At 37.5% G+C, this 22,345-nt stretch overlaps 1 protein-coding gene across 1 annotated transcript in view; it reads right to left on the reverse strand.

Annotated features, from left to right (window-relative positions):
• Window positions 1-2,426: 2,426 nt before the first annotated feature.
• RESF1 (retroelement silencing factor 1) overlaps window positions 2,427-22,345 on the reverse strand; it is a 46,908-nt gene continuing 26,989 nt past the window's right edge. Inside the window, exons 2-4 of the mRNA XM_053719023.1 lie at window positions 3,520-8,848; window positions 3,364-3,441; window positions 2,427-3,091 (exon numbers count right to left, since the gene is read on the reverse strand). Coding sequence (XP_053574998.1) covers window positions 2,937-3,091; window positions 3,364-3,441; window positions 3,520-8,809 — 5,523 coding nt within the window. The 5' untranslated portion in view covers window positions 8,810-8,848 and the 3' untranslated portion in view covers window positions 2,427-2,936. The remainder of the gene's footprint in view (window positions 3,092-3,363; window positions 3,442-3,519; window positions 8,849-22,345) is intronic.

Consider the following 22,345-nt stretch of genomic DNA (forward strand, 5'->3'; position numbering starts at 1 on the left):
TTTACGAAAGGGACGAAAATTAGGTCTATTTTTTGCCTTGAAAGGCCGATCCTGAGGAAGGGCGTGGCCCTTACCCCCAGTGATATCAGAGATAATCTCTTTCAAGTCAGGGCCAAACAGCGTTTTCCCCTTGAAAGGAATGTTTAGTAGCTTGTTCTTGGAAGACGCATCAGCCGACCAAGATTTCAACCAAAGCGCTCTGCGCGCCACAATAGCAAACCCAGAATTCTTAGCCGCTAACCTAGCCAATTGCAAAGTGGCGTCTAGGGTGAAAGAATTAGCCAATTTGAGATCATTGATTCTGTCCATAATCTCCTCATAAGGAGGAGAATCACTATCGAGCGTCCTTGTCAGCTCATCGAACCAGAAACATGCGGCTGTAGCGACAGGGACAATGCATGAAATTGGTTGTAGAAGGTAACCCTGCTGAACAAACATCTTTTTAAGCAAACCTTCTAATTTTTTATCCATAGGATCTTTGAAAGCACAACTATCCTCTATGGGTATAGTGGTGCGTTTGTTTAAAGTGGAAACCGCTCCCTCGACCTTGGGGACTGTCTGCCATAAGTCCTTTCTGGGGTCGACCATAGGAAACAATTTTTTAAATATGGGGGGAGGGACGAAAGGAATACCGGGCCTTTCCCATTCTTTATTAACAATGTCCGCCACCCGCTTGGGTATAGGAAAAGCTTCTGGGAGCCCCGGCACCTCTAGGAACTTGTCCATTTTACATAGTTTCTCTGGGATGACCAACTTTTCACAATCATCCAGAGTGGATAATACCTCCTTAAGCAGAATGCGGAGATGTTCCAACTTAAATTTAAATGCAATCACATCAGGTTCAGCCTGTTGAGAAATGTTCCCTGAATCAGTAATTTCTCCCTCAGACAAAACCTCCCTGGCCCCATCAGACTGGGTTAGGGGCCCTTCAGAGATATTAATATCAGCATCGTCATGCTCTTCAGTATCTAAAACAGAGCAGCCACGCTTACGCTGACAAGGGTTCATTTTGGCTAAAATGTTTTTGACAGAATTATCCATTACAGCCGTTAATTGTTGCATAGTAAGGAGTATTGGCGCGCTAGATGTACTAGGGGCCTCCTGAGTGGGCAAGACTCGTGTAGACGAAGGAGGGAATGATGCAGTACCATGCTTACTCCCCTCACTTGAGGAATCATCTTGGGCATCATTGTCATTATCACATAAATCACATTTATTTAAATGAATAGGAATCCTGGCTTCCCCACATTCAGAACACAGTCTATCTGGTAGTTCAGACATGTTAAACAGGCATAAACTTGATAACAAAGTACAAAAAACGTTTTAAAATAAAACCGTTACTGTCACTTTAAATTTTAAACTGAACACACTTTATTACTGCAATTGCGAAAAAACATGAAGGAATTGTTCAAAATTCACCAAATTTTCACCACAGTGTCTTAAAGCCTTAAAAGTATTGCACACCAAATTTGGAAGCTTTAACCCTTAAAATAACGGAACCGGAGCCGTTTTAAGCTTTAACCCCTTTACAGTCCCTGGTATCTGCTTTGCTGAGACCCAACCAAGCCCAAAGGGGAATACGATACCAAATGACGCCTTCAGAAAGTCTTTTCTAAGTATCAGAGCTCCTCTCACATGCGACTGCATGCCATGCCTCTCAAAAACAAGTGCGCCACACCGGCGCGAAAATGAGGCTCTGCTTAAGCTTTGGGAAAGCCCCTAAGGAATAAGGTGTTTAATACAGTGCCTGCCGATATTATTATATCAAAATACCCAGATAAAATGATTCCTCAAGGCTAAATATGTGTTAATAATGAATCGATTTAGCCCAGAAACAGTCTACAGTCTTAATAAGCCCTTGTGAAGCCCTTATTTATGATCGTAATAAACATGGCTTACCGGATCCCATAGGGAAAATGACAGCTTCCAGCATTACATCGTCTTGTTAGAATGTGTCATACCTCAAGCAGCAAGAGACTGCACACTGTTCCCCCAACTGAAGTTAATTGCTCTCAACAGTCCTGTGTGGAACAGCCATGGATTTTAGTTACGGTTGCTAAAATCATTTTCCTCATACAAACAGAAATCTTCATCTCTTTTCTGTTTCTGAGTAAATAGTACATACCAGCACTATTTCAAAATAACAAACTCTTGATTGAATAATAAAAACTACAGTTAAACACTAAAAAACTCTAAGCCATCTCCGTGGAGATGTTGCCTGTACAACGGCAAAGAGAATGACTGGGGTAGGCGGAGCCTAGGAGGGATCATGTGACCAGCTTTGCTGGGCTCTTTGCCATTTCCTGTTGGGGAAGAGAATATCCCACAAGTAAGGATGACGCCGTGGACCGGACACACCTATGTTGGAGAAAAGGTAATTTTCTTGATTTAAAATCACTTAAGTGAAAAATACTTCACAAAAACTGTTTTACAAAAAAAAAATGTTTATTTCTTTGGAAAAGTCCAAAAATAAATCTCAAATTTGTAACAAAAACAATATTAACAGTGCAATATTAATATAGCAGCCAACATAGGCAAAATAAGAAAATAAGTTTATGAACAAATATAAAAAACAAAACAAAAACTGTACAAAAAAAAAAAAAAAAAGTGTTTTTCCTCTAAGACCCTTTTTTAAAGCTTTAAACTGTTGAGGATAAACCTCAAAATTAGCAGCATACTGCAGACCTAAAAATAAGGACCAATATTTATGTTCTGTATGTAAGTTGCATAGCCATATTTGATTTAAAATAAGGGCCTAACTAAATTGGGAATACTGAAATCCAAGGATGTTTTTCACCACAGGATGAACCATACTGGCACTTGATGTTCAGGATCTGCACTTGTAGTAAACCATTTAGGCAGTATTTGTTCACAAGGAAAGTGTCTTCAGGAGGATTCCTTGGCATTTAATACTGGAATATTATTGAAGATGTACGCTAGTTTGCCAGATTAACATCAAGACTTCTGCATCTCTTTTCTAGGTACATTTTTTTGTAAGTGTTGAAAGTGTTTTTTGAATCTTGGTTTTGGCGAACAGCATCTCTCTCCGCTGATGTGGAATTCAATCCTGTTGAGGTAGATGGAGTTTTGCCTGTTTAAAAAGGAGATCAGAAAGCCAATGAGAAAAATAAACTAAAAAAAAAAAAAAGAAAAAAAACACACAACCACATTCTACATATTTATCAGGGCTTTACAAATCCAGAGAACCACTTATATAAAAGAGACAATTGTAGAAATTCTAGGATAAAGGTCATCTATTTACAAGTCACTTTTGTGACTCCTTAAAAAGAATTCAATAATAAAATGTAAGTAAAGTGAAACCCGATTTAAGGGAACTATTTAGGTAACTTGATGTTGGCATACCTTGTTCTCCCAAGCACTCTAGCTTTCGCTTCTTGAATGGAATATCTTTAAACCATGCTTCCTTTTTGCTCTTAATCCCTTTGAGAAAAAAAAAATGTTGAAAACTAAAACCCCTCAGAAAGAATACAAGTAAAATAAAAATAAATAAAATAGTACCTTCAACTGCACATTTGTCTTTTGTATCAGTCTTTGGGTCTCTCGGCCTATCTTGTAGAGAGTGTCTTCTTTGCAGCAATTCTGGAAACAGTTTAAACTCCAACATTTTAGGAGATTCGCTCTGCTTTTTTACTGTAGGGTTTGAAGAAGTTGCTCTTAAAGTTGGTTCACAAGATTTCCGTCTGCTTTTGTGAATAGGCTGCTCCGGTGAAGGTCTGAATTCTAGTTTTGTTAAACTTATACTTTCATGGGAAGTACGTTTAATGCTTACACAAGGACTTAAGTAAATTTTATCTTTGCTTGAGCCGAATGTCTTCAAGTGTTCTGGACCATTCCCTTTATGCTGCTTCTTGTCAGAGGACCTTTGTTTGCTTTTTTTACCACCTTGTGAAATACTCTCTTTAACTTTATTTTTTTTTAAGGGACTATAGGTTTTAGAAAGCCTGGGCTGATCTTTTTGCTTGAATGGGGATTTAATGCCTGCAGAGGACTTCCTTTTTAAATAATTTGATTGTCCACTGATATGCTGAAGCTTATCTTTCTCTCCCAATGACTGATTTTTCTCCTTTTCATGACATTCCATTGTACCAGTTTCATGCTTTTTGCTACCATCTCGTTCTCTTTTTCTTTGTAGATACTCTTGTATAGTTAAAACTTTTTTAGTTTGTGCAAAATGTGTGCTCTCTTTGCTTTTAGTATATACATTTTTTTCTTTATGAACGGAATTTGACAAATTTGCCTCAATAGGTGGCCTGAAAGACTTTAAACTAATGTTTATTAATTTGCATTGATTCCTTTCAGGGGAAGAACAGGTTTCTTTGCCAGCGTTTGAATCAGTGCTTGACTGTGGCTGTTGTAAAGCTCTGTCTAAATGTTTTGAGAAACCAACTGATGAGTCATTGACCTTTTTAGACGGACCTTTCTGCTTTTTATGGCCCTCCTTTCTCTTTAGTTTTTCTTTTCCAAAATGCTTAGTCTTCAGAAAGTCTGTTTTAATAATGAGTTTAGTTGCTGAATCTTCTCTTTCTGGTTTAATATTTAATGTAAAGTTCCTTTCATCAATAGAGTTTAATCTCTTTTTCTCCAGGGGTGGTTCACATTTTTTATCCACTGATTTAAATTCGTCTTCAGTATATTTATCACAATTTAAGTCTTGTGATCCCTCCAAATTTCTCTCATTACTTGACACTACATCTTCATAAAGGGGTTTCTGGATGTTTTCTTGTTTGTAAGATTCAGCGGAATTAGATGAACTAATTTTAATGCTGGGCTTTACCACTGATTGCACAGCAATATCTTTATTACCCATAACTGTCGGCCTAAGATTTTTGCCATCAGGTACCTTGCATGCACATTTAGGTGCGCTACCATATGCATGTGTTAACCAACTAAACAAACAACAAAATAGATTCTTATCAGGAACTTTATTTACTGAACTATTTTTTTCTTTTGGCTCAGTTTCATTTAGGTTCTTATCAGGAACTTTGTTTACTGGATTATTTGATTTTGTCTCTATTTCCTTGTTCATATCCTCATCAGGAAATATATTTACAACACTATTTTTTGGATTTGTATCAGTTTCCTGGTTTACATTTTTATCAGAAAGGTCTTCGTTAAAAGTGACATTTTCTGGAGTTACCTCCACTTCAGTGTTTAGATTCTCATGAGCATCGGTGTTTCCGTCACTATTTTTCAAGTCTGTCTCTATTTTCTGGTTTGTGCTAAAACTCACACAAAATTCTTGAGATTCTACAATAGGAGTTGTGTTTTGACAGGTGTCCACTGTTTGTTCAATTTGGGGTCCCTCTACCAAATCCAACCTCACATTTAGATCCATCTCTTGAGATTCTACAAAACCAACTTCACTTTGACAACAGTCAGCTCTTGGTTCTTCATGGGTTTGTGAAAGAGTATCTGCCACATCAGGGAAATGTTTAGCTATTTCTTCTTGAGTTAAAATAGTCAGCTGTATATTACTAGGACTGCTTACACTATTTTCAAGACAATCAAATCTGTTTTGCCCAACAGGTATACTAACAATCTTCTCCTCAGACTTTTCTTTTGTTAAGGACTCCCTGGCACCTGCATAGCTATTTTCAGACATGTAATTTTTAATTCCAAAGGGAAACTCTGTTAAAAGTTCCGTTAACTGGTCTGTTACAGAATTAGAATCTGGCATGTCTACAGTTAATTTGCTATGTTCTCCATCATTATCCTCTGTACCATCAACCTTACTGTCCATTACTTGTAGATAGTCTATAGCTTTTAACTGACTAAAATCTGTTTCTAGGTTTTCATTAATGCTAGAGTCAACTTCTTTTGATGGGTTATAAGTTACAGATCCTAGAATGTCTGTTGCCTTGGTACCTTGCATTTTTTGCTCAACATCTAACACAGTATCTTGTTTTATCAACACAGATTGCCCATCTGGCTGCAAAGCATCGTCAAATATCATGGCAATTGAAGAATCATAGAAAGAGTTCCCTTCTGCAAGAGAGCAAATGCTTGCTATCTGTAATGTATCATTAATTTCTTCATCAGATCTGTCCATATTAAATTCAACTTGAGAGTCAAAGGCTTGTGATGAGCTAGATTTACATTTTGGAGACACATTTAGAGAGTCAGATTGCAACATAGTTTCAGACTGACCTTTTTCTATGGCTAATGGAGATTTGACATCAACGTCATTTATTTTTTCAGCAGTTATACGGGTGATAAAAACCTCAATTTTCTCTTTTATATGACTTAAACTACACACACTACCTTCTTCAATAACAGGACATTGTACTTTAGTTGTGGAAGTGGAGTGTTGTGCAGAGTTTGTTTTTGCTTTTATTAACGGAGAAACAATAGCAATTTGAGGTTCTGTACCTTTAGGTGCAGTATGAGTTGCTGTATCTTGCTTCTGTCCGGAGGTCAATAAGGCTTCGCAGGAAGATAAAATGGGAGCTATGGTAGTATGTTTTGAGCCATTCTTCTCAGCCATCACTTTAACAGACTTTTGTTCTGCAAGGGCAGGTTGGCTGTTAGCATTTTCATTTTTTGAACTGGATTTCCATAGAGCAAGGCAGGTTTCTAAAGCTTCTAAGGAACTAGCAACAGTGTCTTCTTTAGTAGCATTCAATGTGCTATTGGCTCTGTGATGAGTGCTTGCATTGATGTTTCCATAAGATACATTGACTGGACCACTGCTTTGCAATATATTTGTACTTCCACACGTCTGGTAAGATGCATTGACGTTTTGAGGGTCTGAATAGGAGTCCCTTTGCAAAAAACCTATTGGACCATTTGCACGATTGGGCTTTTCATTAAAATGACTATTCATATCCTCTACTTTTGAACTGGAATTAGTGTTCGGTAGGCTACATTGCACTGGACTTACTGTACTAGGATGCACTGGTACGGATGTATTTTCTCGATTTACTTTTTCCTTAGGTGATTTTGCATTTACCATCTGCATAGCATATTTTAAATGCATTGAACTATTCTGACCACCATCAAATAAAGAGTAGTTCTGACCAGATATATTCCTTGCATTGGGGGGAAAGTTGTTAGGTGTGTCCAAGTTGTTTGCCATAGTGATGTTCTGTTCTCTGCCTGCATATACATCTTGCGGTGGAAAAGCATGATCACTATTCATCTGGAAAGTTTTGGCTTGTAGCCCTTTTTGCTGACCTGCATCACAGTTAAGCATTGGCACGGTCTGATTCTGCTGCCCCGCTGCATAGGTTTGTGTACCAGAAACCACATTCACACTTCTCGAAGTTTCTTGTGATGCATATTCAGAGCCTTGGAGACTTTGCTTTTGAAGCTTCCTTTCATTAACAATCCTCAATAAGTTTGACTTCACGCTCAGATAAAGATTGTAAAGCATAATATACTCCTGTTTTTTTTTTAATTCTTGCTCCACAGATGTATCTGCACTGTAATTCTGTGACTGCAACAAACCTGGATTCAGGCTCTCCGTAGATTGTTGCATAGGTGTCATAGCCTGCTGCATCCCAACTTGGTTTTGGTACTGTGGAACTTGTTGCATACTATTAAAATTTGCTGCTGAATTTCCAGCTTGACTATATATGCATTGCTTAGCAGAGGTATTCATATTTGCAGGAACACTTTCTGAGGATTTCTGAGGCCAGCTAGAGTTTGTTAATGATGCATTTGGAAAATTTTGCATCGCATTCGATTGCTGGCTTTGAGCACATTCACTTGTATTTCGAGTTGCAATACAGGGGTCAACTGTTGTATTCCATTTTTGTTGATGAGAGGTTCCCTTCTGTAAATCTGATGCAGATTGATTAGGAGAGTTCATGTTTGGCAATCGAGGGAGATACTGTATCTGGGCCGGCTGTAGATTTGGCATCTGGGCAGGCTGTAGATTTGGCATCTGGGCCGGCTGTAGATTTGGCATCTGGGCCGGCTGTAGATTTGGCATCTGGGCAGGCTGTAAATTTGGCATCTGGGCAGGCTGTAAATTTGGCATCTGGGCAGGCTGTAAATTTGGCATCTGGGCAGGCTGTAAATTTGGCATCTGGGCAGGCTGTAAATTTGGCATCTGGGCAGGCTGTAAATTTGGCATCTGGGCAGGCTGTAAATTTGGCATCTGGGCAGGCTGTAAATTTGGCCTTTGGGCAGGCTGTAGATTTGGCCTTTGGGCAGGCTGTAGATTTGGCCTTTGGGCAGTATAATAAGGTAGTTCACCATTTTGAACATGCTGTTGCATCCTAGGTTGAGAATTCACAAAACTGCCAGCTCCTTGATAGTTTTTTGCAGAAAACTGCACTTCTCTTGCGCCACAACTGCTCCCTCCATACGGAGATCCACCTCCAACAGAAGAGGACTGCTGAGACATTGGAGCTACATTAGATTGACTTTGTCTCCTATAGTTAGGAGTTGCCACTTGAACATTTTGGGTGTTTCGATAATCGACTGCAGGAGCAGCAGTTTTTATTGTCTCAGGAAAAGTGGGAGAATTATATGGCACTTTTACTCCAGGAACATTTACTTGATTTTGATTGGATTGTCTGTGCACTCCACTTGCCATTAATGATTGTTGTACCCGGAAAAAGTCTTCAGTAGTTGATGCAGTTAATAACTTTTTTATTATTTGATCTTTGACCTGTGATTTGACAACAAACTGATCCCCACTTCTGTGGTTGTAAGAATTTTGTGAGTATACTGCTTGAGTTTGAACAGAATTGCCTGCAGCACTGCTGACCCGTAACAAATACTGCTGCTGTTCAGGGCTAAGATGAGATAAATTGCAGTTTCTTCCTTGGTTCCAATCCATTTTGTAAGTTACTTTCACGCTTTCCTTAGTTTATTAGTCCTGCAGGAAAAAGAAGTAGAAATAAAAAAACCTTCCAACATTACAAGGACAGAGAGAGCAAAGTATATATTTTTAGTCCATATTAAAAAAAATAAAAAATAATCAAACCCCATCAAAAAGGATTTCTTTGTATTACCAAACACATGTTCAATGTTTGGCTTTTAATTAAAAAAAAAGAACAGTGTTTGCAATGACGGTAGCAACGCTGTGGCTGATTGCTTTTACTTGTGCAATTATATTTTTATATTTACTGCCAGGCTCAAACCTAGGAGCCTATGAGTCACTGGCTCCTAACTTTCTGGGTTATTCTCCATATATCTATGAACAAATACCACTGTCTGGCTCCTAAATTTGTAACAGATTTGTCAACCACTGCTTTACTGGTCAATTGCGTTTAATTGTATTTGGTTATATATTGTTATAAAAAGGAGTAAACTATTATTTTTACAACATTGTGTGATAGGAAGTAGAAATAAAGCTAGGAGTTTTCAGTACTCATCCATAGGCTATTTCTAGCCTTTACAATGAAACTTCCACCCCGTCCTTTCTATCTAGTGAGAAGTTTGCTTTTAAACCGATGACCAATGAACTTATTGATTTATAACTTACAGGATAAATCTGGCATTAGGTTACCATTTACATTGTTTACTGTAATACACAGGGAGTTTATATACCATAGACCAGGGACTGACAAATTTGTTTAAAATTTAGGAGCCAGTAAGAATATTAAAGGGACAGTCTACCATAGAATTGTTATTGTTTTAAAAGATAGATAATCCCTTTATTACCCATTCCCCAGTTTTGCACAAAGTTATATTAATTAACTTTTTACCTCTGATTACCTTGTATCTAGGAACCTTCTTCCAGCCCCCTGATCACATGACTGACTGTTTATTATCTATTGTCTTAAATTTAGCATTGTTTTGTGCTAGATCTTAAATAACCCCCTGTGCCTGAACAGTGTTATCTATATGGCCCACGTGCACTTTCTGTCTCTTTGTGTTGAAAAGAGATTTAAAAAGCATGTGATAAGAGGCAGCCCTCAAAGGCTTAGAAATTAGCATATGAGCCTACCTATGTTTAGTTTAAACTAAGAATACCAAGAGAAAAAAGCAAATTTGATGATAAAAGTAAATTGGAAAGTTGATTAAAATTAAGTCCTATCTGAACAATGAAAGTTTAATTAATACTAGACTGTCCCTTTAAGGAGCCAGACAGTGGTATTTGTATAGACCTATATGGAGAACAATCCAAAAAGTTAGGAGCCAGGGTAAAATTCTAGGAGCCAGTGGCTCTCTGGCTCCTGGGTTTGTCGAGCCCTGCCATAGACAAATACATTGAACAGAGCAGTGTTACACTGTACCCTGTGTCTCAGTTTTCAGCGTGCTCGGAGGTCCTTTAAGGAATGCATAATCAGTTTTATTCCCACATATAGAATTAAAATATACACAGTAAACCTCCCAGCCAAGATTCTAGACCCTCAAATAAAAAATGTAATTTCCATCTGGAAACTGGACTCCTGTAGGGCACAGTCATATACAGGTAAACCCTTAAAGGGACATAAATCCCAGAACTTATAATTTACCAAATTCTTAGTTTTCTTGTTATCCTTTGTTGAAAAGCAAGGATGTTAGCTCAGAAGTGTGCACGCCTGCAGCACAATATGGCAGCAATGTTACATAGCACTAATTCCTAATTCCTGTCATTTAGTGCTTCAGGCACGTGCACGCTACCTACCTAGGTATCTCTTCACCAAAGAATATCATAAGGAAGTCAATTAGAAACTCTAAAAATTGTATTCACTATCTGAATAAAAATAAATTTGGGTTTAATGTCCCTTTAACACAGTTATACACGCAAACATGCACGCAGACAATACAAGACAATTTGTTAGTAACTTCCATCACTAATGACTTATACCAGCAGAGTACAAAATGTATGACAAATTGCTCCTTTACGATTTTTGGATATGAAATTGCAGATTTTGCTCTTTGACACAACCCATTTAAATGGGAAGATCTTGCAGTGAAATCAGACCTTCTCAATTTCTATAAACACACATGCTTCCTTATCTTGACTGTGTACCAAAACCCAATACTTAAAAGGGGACAGTGTACTGCAGATTTTTTTTTTCCAACAGATAATCCCTTTATTCGATTCCCCAGTTTTTACATAACCAAGTAATATTAAATACACTATCTCAGTGCTTACCTTTTATCTAAGCCTCTGCAGACCACCCCCTTATTTCAGTTCTTTTGGACACTTGCATTTTAGCCATTTAGTGCCAACTCATAAATAATTCCATGGGAGTGAGCCCAATAATATGACATGAACTAGCGCCGTCTAGCTGTGGAAATGGTTTTCAAAATGCATAACATAAGAAGCGGCATTCTGATGGGTATATTATGTTAGTGGGTGACTTGAAACTGAAACTCATATGATTCTCTATTACAGAAACAAGCAGCATTCCACAACTTCCTTTACATATGTTTCTCATAAATACTTATATAGACATTTTCTGTTACTTCTTCTAACTGCATTCCTCCATTTCCTGTGGCCTCTTGTGACGTGTGAGCTACTATAAAACTACTGTGAATACTGATAAGCCCCAAGGCAGAACATACAGTGATCTCAGATGTCATCGCAGAAAATGCAGCATGTCTGCAGAAACAGAAGACATGCAGGAACTGTTAGCGCTTTAACTTTGTAGTGCTGCTCCACATTAGACAGTTCTCTTCAAACAGAGCTGTGCTCTGGCTGCACTATGAAAGTTTTCCTTAGCACAGTGCATCCAGAGCAAAGTGCTGTTTGAAGTGAGCAGTCAAATACAAAGCAGCAGCGCATTGCATGTTGACTTGCTCTCAGAGAATTATTTTTCAAACCCGCATCCTAGCCTTTCCCAGTCTGCAAAGCTGTTTACTCTGAGTGTAAGACGTTAGTATAAGCAATGCATCTTTTTTATAATTACATTTCTATGTTAGACCAAGAGAAAAGGAAACAGATTTATTCAAGAGACAATTTAATTTTTTCTTTTTTTGAATGCAGCTAATTTGCAATGGAATTTTCAACTACTGCACTATATTATAAAACTTTAAAAATTGCTTTATTCTTCAGTTAACCAACATATTGCAATTGAACTGGTGCCTTAGTGTAACTGTCTAATTTAAAATTGAATTTTATTTAAAAATGACCTGCAGAAAATGTTTTCACTAAAAAAATCTCATCGCAGAAAGTGAAGAAAACTTCTGCCTCTGGGCTGATAAGATGGAACTAATGAGAAACTCAAGAGCTTAGAAATTAGCTTATGAGCCTGCCTAGGTTTAGCTTTCAAAAAAGAATTAAGAGAATGCAAATTTGACGATAAAAGTAAATTGGAAAGTTGTTTAAAATGACATGCACTGATTCATGAAAGTTTAATTGTGACAAGACTGTCACGTTAAGCAATACAATGTTAATTTTCAGTTCTCTATATTTCCTACCGCCCACTTGAAGTACTGAAATTTTTTAGTATACACGAGATGACAACAGGCAAAAGCAACTCTACAAATAACTAATTTACCTTTATTTTGGTACTTTAAAGACAGTGTGGGAACAAAAACTAAAGGGGGAATTTTTTAATTTTTTTTAAAGTCCACTGAACTATTAACCCCCTGCCCGAAAAAAAAGGAATTTGCATACTGAGTTTATATACAGTTGGTTAGTAATATACATATATTACATGCATGTACACATTCTGCTTATAGGCTGTGTCAAGAGGGTGTGAATATTCATTTGTAACCAGTGAGCTGTTGGGATTCACTCGCCCATAAATAAGCTGTTTCAATACAATTTTTTAAACCATGTAACTAAACAATGTTTTTTTTCTCTGTCATATGTGGTGACATTTTGGAATTTAAAGGGACATGTAAATCCATAAAAAAAAAAAAAAAAAAAAAAAAAAAAAAAAAAAAATCACTGCTGTGCAACACTTATTCAAACGCCTCAAAGTACACAGCAAAGATTTGACCCTTTACTATCTCATGCTTGGGTTAGAGCACTGGTTTTCAAACCGGTCCTCAGGCCTCCCAAACGGGCCAGATTTTGAGGATATCTGAACTTGAGCACATGTGAAATATTCAGCCGATTAGTAAACATGGCTATTTCCCCTGCTATGACTCAAGGCAATACTGAAAATCTGGCCTGTTGGGGAGGCCTGAGGGCAAGTTTGAAAACTAGTGGGGGTTAGAGGGAGGATTAAGCATGGAAACGCTCACCTATTTACCAATGGGGGCAGGACCAGGGGTCAGTTTTATTTGTAGAGCACCAATAGAGATTTCTCAGTGCTGGAAACCAATATAGGTCATGCCTTACTTTACCAACCTCTATATTAGGTTGGTGCTTTTCCTGTAAACTTGCTTGTATATAAAGTTTAACCCCCACAATCAGCTAAAATAGTTAAATAAATTAATATTACATTAATACAAACATGTTCATCAACTGGTGCATAACAAAAAGACAATAGCATTTAGTCTGAAATTTGTTAGACAAAAAAAAAAAAAAATCTAATTTGAAATTCAAAGTGAATTAATTTTGCCTTCTGCCTTGTATTAGTGCAGGAAATTAGTTTTTAAAGGAAGCCAATTTTAAAACTAAGGGATAGGAAAGTCAAATATGTGCATGCAATTTTAAATTCACTTCTAAGACCATGAGAAACAGCATCTATACAGATTCTCTGTACTCATTTATTGGCTGATTTTAAACCCAGAAGCACACATTTCCTTTACACTGCTGGGTATTGTCAGGTTAGCTGTGGGACCACAGTAGTATTTCGGCATTCTGGGCTCAGGCTGTAGAGGATCATATTACATGCAACTTTACTGAACTCTTTAGGGAGCAAAAGCCAAGTATAATTTGTTTTTCATTCAATTCATAGCTCCTCCTGTTTATGTTTTGAAGATTGGAAAACTTGCTGTAAAATGGGACACAATGCTATGAGACATTTGTACTCTGATTTATAGCTTACAGGGGTGCAAGACTGGCCCTAAAAAAAAAAAAAAAAAAAAAAAAAAAAAAAAAAAAAAAAAAAACCACACACCAACACTTAACCTAAATCAATCAGTGCATCTCCTGATACAGTTTATCAGAAGCTGTAATGCTAGCTTCTATAGAGAACCTGAGCTTAGGTCTGCAGCTGACAAGGTAAAATTACATGAAAGGGGGCAAAATATATAATATATTGCAAAGTTGATTTACTACTCATACTAAACCTTTTATATTAAATTTGTGGTTACCTTGTATCTAAGCCTCTGCAGACTACCCCGTTATTTAAGTTCTTTTGACAGATTTGAATTTTAGCCAATCCGTTCTTACTCAAATAACTCCACAGGAACACATGAACTAGCGCAGTCTAGCTGTGAAACCCCCCCCCCAAAAAAACCTGTTGAAGTGCAGAGAGATGTAGCCTTCAAGGGCTTAGACATTACATGAACCAACCTAGGTTTAGCTTTCGACTAACACCAAGAGAACAAAGCAAATTTGATAATAAAAGTAAATTGGAAAGTTATAAATGCCCTATCTGAATCATTAAAGTTTTATTATGACTGGACTGTCCCTTTAAATAGATCATTCTTCAAGTATAAGCCACTGCTTAGTGCTTTTTTATTCCAACTTAAACTGTTTAATATCCCTAAAGGCATTATTGCTATGAGATTTCCAATACAATTCGAGTTTGACAGGTCATGAAACACCTTCCAGTATATACAATGGATATAAAAAGTCTACACACCCCTGTTAAAATGTCAGGTTTCTGGGGTGTAAAAAAATGAGACAAAGATAAATCATTTCCACCTTTAATGTGACCTATAAACTATACAACTCAATTGAAAAACAAAACTGAAATGTTTTAGGTAGAAGGGAAGAAAAAATATAAAAATAAAATAAATATGGTTGCATAAGTGTGCACACCCTTAAACTAATACTTTGTTGAAGCACCTTTTGATTTTATTACAGCACTCAGTCTTTTTGGGTATGAGTCTATCAGCATGGTACATTTTGACTTGGCAAGATTTGCCTACTCTTCTTTGCAAAAATACTCTAAATCTGTCAGATTGCGAGGGCATCTCCTGTACGCAGCCCTCTTCAGATCACCCCACAGATTTTCAATCTGATTCAGGTCTGAGCTCTCGCTGGGCCATTCCAAAAACTTTAATCTTCTTCTGGTGAAGCCATTCCTTTGTTGATTTGGATGTATGCTTTGGGTCGTTGTCATGCTGAAAGATGAAGTTCCTCTTCATGTTCAGCTTTCTAGCAGAAGCCTGAAGGTTTTGTGCCAATATTGTCTGGCATTTGGAGCTGTTCATAATTCCCTCTACCTTAACTAAGGCCCCAGTTCCAGCTGAAGAAAAACAGCCCCAAAGCATGATGCTGACACCACCATGCTTCACTGTGGGTATGGTGTTCTTTTGGTGATGTGCAGTGTTGTTTTTGCGCCAAACATATCTTTTGGAATTATGGCCAAAAAGTTCAACCTTTGTTTCATCAGACCAGAACACCTTTTCCCCCACATACTTTTGGGAGATTTCAGATGTGTTTTTGCAAAATGTAGCCTGGCTTGGATTTTTTTCTTCGTAAGAAAAGGCTTTCGTCATGCAGTCTACCCCAAAGCCCAGACATATAAAGAATACGGGAGATTGTTGTCACATGTACCACACAGCCAGTACTTGCCAGATATTCCTGCAGCTCCTTTAATGTTGCTGTAGGCCTCTTGGTTGCCTCCCAGACCAGTTTTCTTCTCGTCTTATCAATTTCGGAGGGACGTCCAGTTCTTGGTAATGTCACTGTTGTGCCATATTTTCTTCACTTGATGATGACTGTCTTCACTGTGTTCCATGTTATATCTAATGCCTTGGAAATTCTTTTGTACCCTTCTCCTGACTGATACCTTTTAACAATGAGATCCCTCTGATGCTTTGGAACTCTCTGTGGACCATGGCTTTTGCTGTGGGGTGCGACTAAAACTTTCAGAAAAGACCAACTAGAGCAGCTGAACTTTATTTGGAGTTAATCAGAGGCACTTTAAATAATGTCAGGTGTATGCTGACTCCTATTTAACATAATTTTGAATGTGATTGCTTAATTCTGAACACAGCTACATCCCCAGTTATAAGAGGGTGTGCACACTTATGCAACCACATTATTTTAGTTTTTTTGTTTTCTTCCCTCCACCTAAAAGATTTAGTTTGTTTTTCAATTGAGTTGTACAGTTTATAGGTCACATTAAAAGGTGAAAAGGTTCTGAAATGATTTAGCTTTGTCTCATTTTTTTTACATTACAGAAACCTGATGTTTTAACAGGGGTGTGTAGACTTTTTATATCCACTGTACAAAGGCGTTCTATAGCCGTCAGCAGTTTAAAGGCTTTTCTAAATAAGTATTTTTTTGTGGAACATAACAGCTGTTTCCCTCTCTGTAACATTCCTACAAAAATAGCTCCTGCCAAGGTATGTAGTGCTCACTAACCCTACTTATGTGACCACTTCCACAGCAGTGCTATTAGAAATCCAAGACCTCCATAGACAGCTGCGTCACATCCAGGCCAGTGACAATAGTTTGCATTAGCCATTAACATTAAAAGGGAAACTTATGATTCAGATACAGCAGCAATTAAACAATTGTCATTATCAAGCATGTATTGGTTATGCACATCTAATGTATTTACTGGTCTTTTAAAGGGATTGTAAAGGACATTTACAACCTACCTGTAATGAGCCGTTTATTTTATTCACTTCTCAAATGTTCTATATTTTCTTTTAAACCAAACGTCTTTTTCCTTTATGTTGTATTCTTACTGAACTTTTCTCTGATACTGCAGGTGTATTATTTCCCTTACTTACATCCTGTTCTGTATTTTTCCAATAATTTACTTCTAGCCTAATGAGTTTAAGATGTTTAGAAAACAATGTAAAGCCAAAACTAAGATATACAAATACATAACTTAAAGGGACACTGAACCCAATTTTTTTCCTTTCGTGATTCAGATAGAGCATGAAAATTTTAAGCAACTTTCTAATTTACTCCTATTATAAAATTTTCTTCATTCTCTTGGTATCGTTATTTGAAATGCAAGAAAGTTTAGATGCTGGCCCATTTTTGGTAAACAACCTGGGTTGTCCTTGCTGATTGGTGGATAAATCCATCTACCAATAAAAAAAAAAAAAGTGCTTTCCATAGTTCTGAACCCCCCCCAAAAAAACTTAGATGCCTTCTTTTTCAAATAAGGATAGCAAGAGAACAAAGAGAAAAATGTATAATAGGGGTAGATTAGAAAGTTGCTTAAAGGGACACTGAACCCATTTTTTTTCTTTCGTGATTCAGATAGAGCATGCAATTTTAAGCAACTTTCTAATTTACTCCTATTATCAATTTTTTTTGGTTCTCTTGCTATCCTTATTTGAAAAAGAAGGCATCTAAGCTATTTGCCTGGTTCAGACCCTGGAAAGCACTTGTTCATTGGTGGATGAATTTATCCACCAATCAGCAAGAACAACCCAGCATCTAAACTTACATTCTTGCATTTCAAATAAAGATAACAAGAGAATGAAGATAATTTGATAATTGGAGTAAATTATAAAGTTGATTAAAATTGCATGCTCTCTGAATCGCGAAAGAAAACATTTGGGTTCAGTGTCCCTTTAATGGCGACACTCAAGGCCTTCCAGTTCAGCATTAGCTTTTAACCCAATTAGCCTCTGGCCAGACCCCAAGAATGCATATCTTTTTAGTTTTAGCATAAAGCACCTGTTTGTTAGCAACCACGTAATCACGTGAGATTAGCCAATTAACTCTCTGCTTTGTAGGAAACTGTAAGGGTATAAAAATGCATGTATATGAATGTGTAAGTTGTACGTTGATGATTTTTGCTGGAACGCTGCTATAAAGATCACCTCTCCTGGTGTTAGCCTTCGATTGATGAATTTCTGGTCTGCGCCTCTTATTTCTCCACCTGAGACGAACACTCATGAAATCTTTTGAAACTACAAAAGTCGTTGATCATTTTAAATATCTGGGCCTACATAGAAACCCCCAAAAATGGTATGACCTGAATTTTGTATCCCTATTTAACAAAATAAAAACTAACCTGGAGATGTGGGCCTCTTTTCCCCTATCTATAACAGCACGTGTTAATATAATAAAAATGATTGTGTTTCCACAAATTTTGTATCCACTACAAAATCTTCCATTGTTCCTCTTAAAAGCGGATCTTAGAAAATTTGGGCAATATGTATCTAAATTTATCTGGGATAATAAGAAACCACGTATATCTTTGGTGAAGCTGACACAAAAAAAAAAAGTTTGCGGGCTTAGCTCTTCCTAGCTTAAAATTATACAATATTGCCACGTTAGTCAAATTTGCCCTTGATTGGATTTCCAATTCCAACACTTTTGCTACTATTGAACTAGAAACTCAATGCATTTTTCCTTTCTCATTAAAAGCTATCCTACATAATAGAATCAAACAGCTATCTCCTAGGATTGCGAAGTTTTCTTCTATTAAAAATATAATTATAGCCTGGCATAAATTTTGCAAGGAATTGGGAATAGATCCGCATTTTTCTAAATATCTCCCTATAAGAGGTAATCCTGAGTTTGTGCCTGGAATACAACATGGGATCTTTAAAAAATGGGCTGTCAAGGGTTTCTCAGGTTTTAGCGGATTCATGGCAATTGTATCCAGCAGGTATTCTTTTCCAACAATTCAATCTATCCAGGAACAATCTATTTGCGTATTTTCAAATTAGACATTTTGTGCAGAAATTACAGCTCGGGGAGGATTGGCGGTCTGAGTGGGTCAAGATTGATACATGTATTGATAGATTTTCACTGGCAAAACTGCAATCTCGCTTATAAATGATATAATGTTGGCCAAACGGCGCAATAGGAGTGGAGAAAATATGCAAAAATTGGGAGAATACTTTCTCTAACCTAAATCCGGAAGTGGTTGTTCAAAGTTTTGTAGTAGTATATAAATGTAGTCTTCCCATCCCTGTAAAAGAGTCACACCTGAAACTAGTTAATAAATATTATTTACCTCCGTTTAGAATGGCACAGTATTACCCTTCTCAACCTTTTTTGTGTCCAAGGTGTTCCCACAGCAAGGCCAACCTAATACATATGCTATGGTCATGTCCCAAGACGAAGCAATACTGGCTAAAAATACAGTACTGGGTTAATCGATCCTTTAATGTAGACTGCCATTTTACCCCTGAGCTGGTATTTTTTCTTAGAATAGAGGACCAAATAAAAAAAATGCTTTTTTAGATGCCTTTAGAGCCATTATTCTTATAGCTAGGTTCCTCTTATTCAAGAACTGGCGTTCGCATAAGGCCCCCCATTTTATTTGGTTCTTAAAGAGATTCAGTCCCAGATACAGTTTGAAGCTTTTCATACTCAGCTCTCGACTGAAAAACATAAGTAAATTTATCTATAGATGGCTGCCAATTATTACATCCTATCCTTTGCCAGTGCAGAAAAGCATCTTGTTTCCGTTTTTAAGCTCACAGACCTTTGCTGATCTAGTGGTACATGGGATGTTCCCTCGCTATGGGTGTCTAATGCAAGGGAAATATGTTATTGACACAGCTCTCGCTTAGGGAAGGTGGGGGTGGGGGAGACGACGGGTGAGGGGATAAAAGTTTTTTTTTTTTATTATTTATTCTCGCTTGTCTTGTATTTTTTTGTCTTCGGGGTTTTATTGTTTTGTCTTGTCTTGTTTTCTATCATTAATCATATCTGAGTCTATTAGAAGGTATTTGTGGGGCCTCAACAGGGGTTTGCAATGTTGGTATTTATGTACGCTAAGAAAAATTTTGGTTTGTTAACCGGTAAAATTCAAGGTAATTGTAACCTCTATTGTTGGGCTTGATGTGCTAATCCCAAGGTCTTTGCTATCTTTTTTTTTTTTTTATTGCCCGAGTTTGGTAATAGATTTTTGTATTTTATATTTTTACTTTTTTTCTCCTTAAAAATTCTCAATAAAAAGGAAAAAAGCTTAAAAAGAAGGGGAAGGAAAGAGAAGAAAAAAAAAAAAAAAAAGGAAAAGAAAGGGGTATTATATAGACTCATCAGTATGTTTATGCGTTTATGTGGTATCCTTATTTATGTTAATCTTAAAATATAAAAAACTCCAACAATGTGAATTCAAGAATATAGATACACACCGGGGTGTGTATATGGTCCACCTGTATATTGTTTGTACTTCTTTATGTCTTTTGCCCTGTGTGGTGCTAAATTTACTTTCTGTACTGTATACCCATTGTTGGCTTTAAATAAAGATAAAAAAAAAAAAAAAAAAAAAGAAACTACAATGTTAATATAAACTGCTATGTTTATATACATTTCATTATATGACAATGCCCCTACTCCCTCTCCCAGTTTCTATTCTTTAGGGTTGTGATGTATAGAGTGGTGCCATCCCTCTCATTGCAAGCTCCCGATAGCTGAGCCAATGTTCATACACAGTCTCTATGCAGCCTCTCAACTGTAAACAACTAATCACTTTACAGTGTAGATAACATACCACCAAGGCATGGCACAGAAGATAAGATTTTGTTTATACAATTTTCAACAAGATGCAAAGTTTAGTTTTTTTTTTTAAGACACACAATGCAGCTACTTTGTATACATTTTACTGTTGATAATCCTGCATTTGCTGCAGCCATAAGATTACTATTGGTTTTGTTTTGGAAAGAGCGGACACAGCAGCAGGTCAACTCCAGCGTTTATGCATGCCTATCTGCACATAAAGTATGAAGTATCTAGGCAGCAAAGTGTACCAGTGTATGTGCCAATACTTTTGATTTTAACTACCATAAAAAACTGTGACAGAGCAGACCAGAATCATGGTTGATACTTTGGTTTTTAGCAACAAAAAGCTTTACAATATGTTCTTGTATTAAAATGCTATCGTTTGGGGCGTGTCCGGACGGCAGCCATGCTAGATCATTTTCTTTGAAGCTCCTAAAAGGCTCTTGCTTTTTTACTCTATATTTTGTTCCCTAATGATCTTGGAAAGCAATACATTGGATCATTTGTAAGGGGAAGTTATCCTGATCAGTTTGATACCCTTATTGGGATCTTTATGTACATATAGCACAGGTCCGGACTATCATAATCTCAGGAAGCGGCCTAGTGCCGAGAATTCAGGCCCTCCACCTCTCCCTTGTGGAAGTGGGATAACACGACGCTTATTAAGCTACTTGCTGCTACAGAATACCTACACCTCAACATTCAGCATGGGGGAGAAGTGTGAACTCCTGCAGCTCTTACTGTCACGATTGGAAGCTAAAGTGGACGACTATATGGAGGATCTTTCTGCAATCGTAAGAGGCACAAGGCGGGAGAAACCTATGAAGAAGGCGCAGCCCCTACAGCATACGAGATCTTGCTCCGAGATTGCCTACCGGGTCACCTCGACCATTTGCAAAGATCTGGATGTCCCTGAGGTATTGCGCTATACTGCCAGCCAACCCTTGAGATATAGCAGTGTCCAGAACCCCTATGATACGCTCGTACAAACTCCGGTTATGGAGTATTTCCACTCACCTATCTATGGCTTGCTTTTCTGGAGAAATACAGTGACGCATGCCTCGGCTTTGTCCAGAGACCGGGAAGGTGCGGCCGACTTCCGCGGTCCAGGGAAGACACATTTTGAAGCTCTATTTGCTTCTGAGACTGTGCTGCGTGTCTCCGCTGCCACATACTGGTTGCGGGTAAATATGCTCAGTTGTAGTGACTCCATACATAGAGGACGCTTATCGGAATCATTCCTCAGAATGGGCATAGGGTGAGCTATGGTTGGTTACCTGATGTATATCTGTAGACAGTTTGCTACACTTCTATACTGGGAACAGTGACTTTGAAAGTAGTTTCAACGCACCAATATTTAGACTTGTATGTTTCATTACACAGTCAGTTTTGCTCCATGCCGTCTTCCCGCTCTGTATGTACTCTTATGCCAGATGTAAACTCTAATCCCCAATAGTCACGGACAAATAAGTATAGTCCATTTTAAAGTCCACAATGGCTTCAATCACTAAAGTGTCGATGCCCCCATTTGTCTAATATCATAGAAGTTTTCATGTTTGTTGTAATGGTGATGTATGTATGGTTCTGCTGAGCTCGTTCTGAGCCTTCATTTACACACCTAATTATATGATATTATTCTGTAAGTTCATTGCATATGCTATAATGTTTAACACTTGGTAGCATATTTCATGTGTCATAGGAATGTTCTTTTATGTCTGCTATATATATTTTATTATTGTTTTATCATACTTGCATGCCACATTTAAGCCACAGGTCAATCCCATGTTACCCACAATCACTTAATATAGATAATGCAGACAGAGATCTGGTCCTCTTACATATGGCTCATAAGTTCATAAAAATCCACAACCTTCTTCTCTCAGCCGGCAAGAGTGGAGGGGTCTTGTTGTATAATCCTAGGCATTAAATGGTATG

This window comes from Bombina bombina, chromosome 6 (assembly GCF_027579735.1).
Source record: "Bombina bombina isolate aBomBom1 chromosome 6, aBomBom1.pri, whole genome shotgun sequence".
Classification (NCBI taxonomy): Eukaryota; Metazoa; Chordata; class Amphibia; order Anura; family Bombinatoridae; genus Bombina; species Bombina bombina.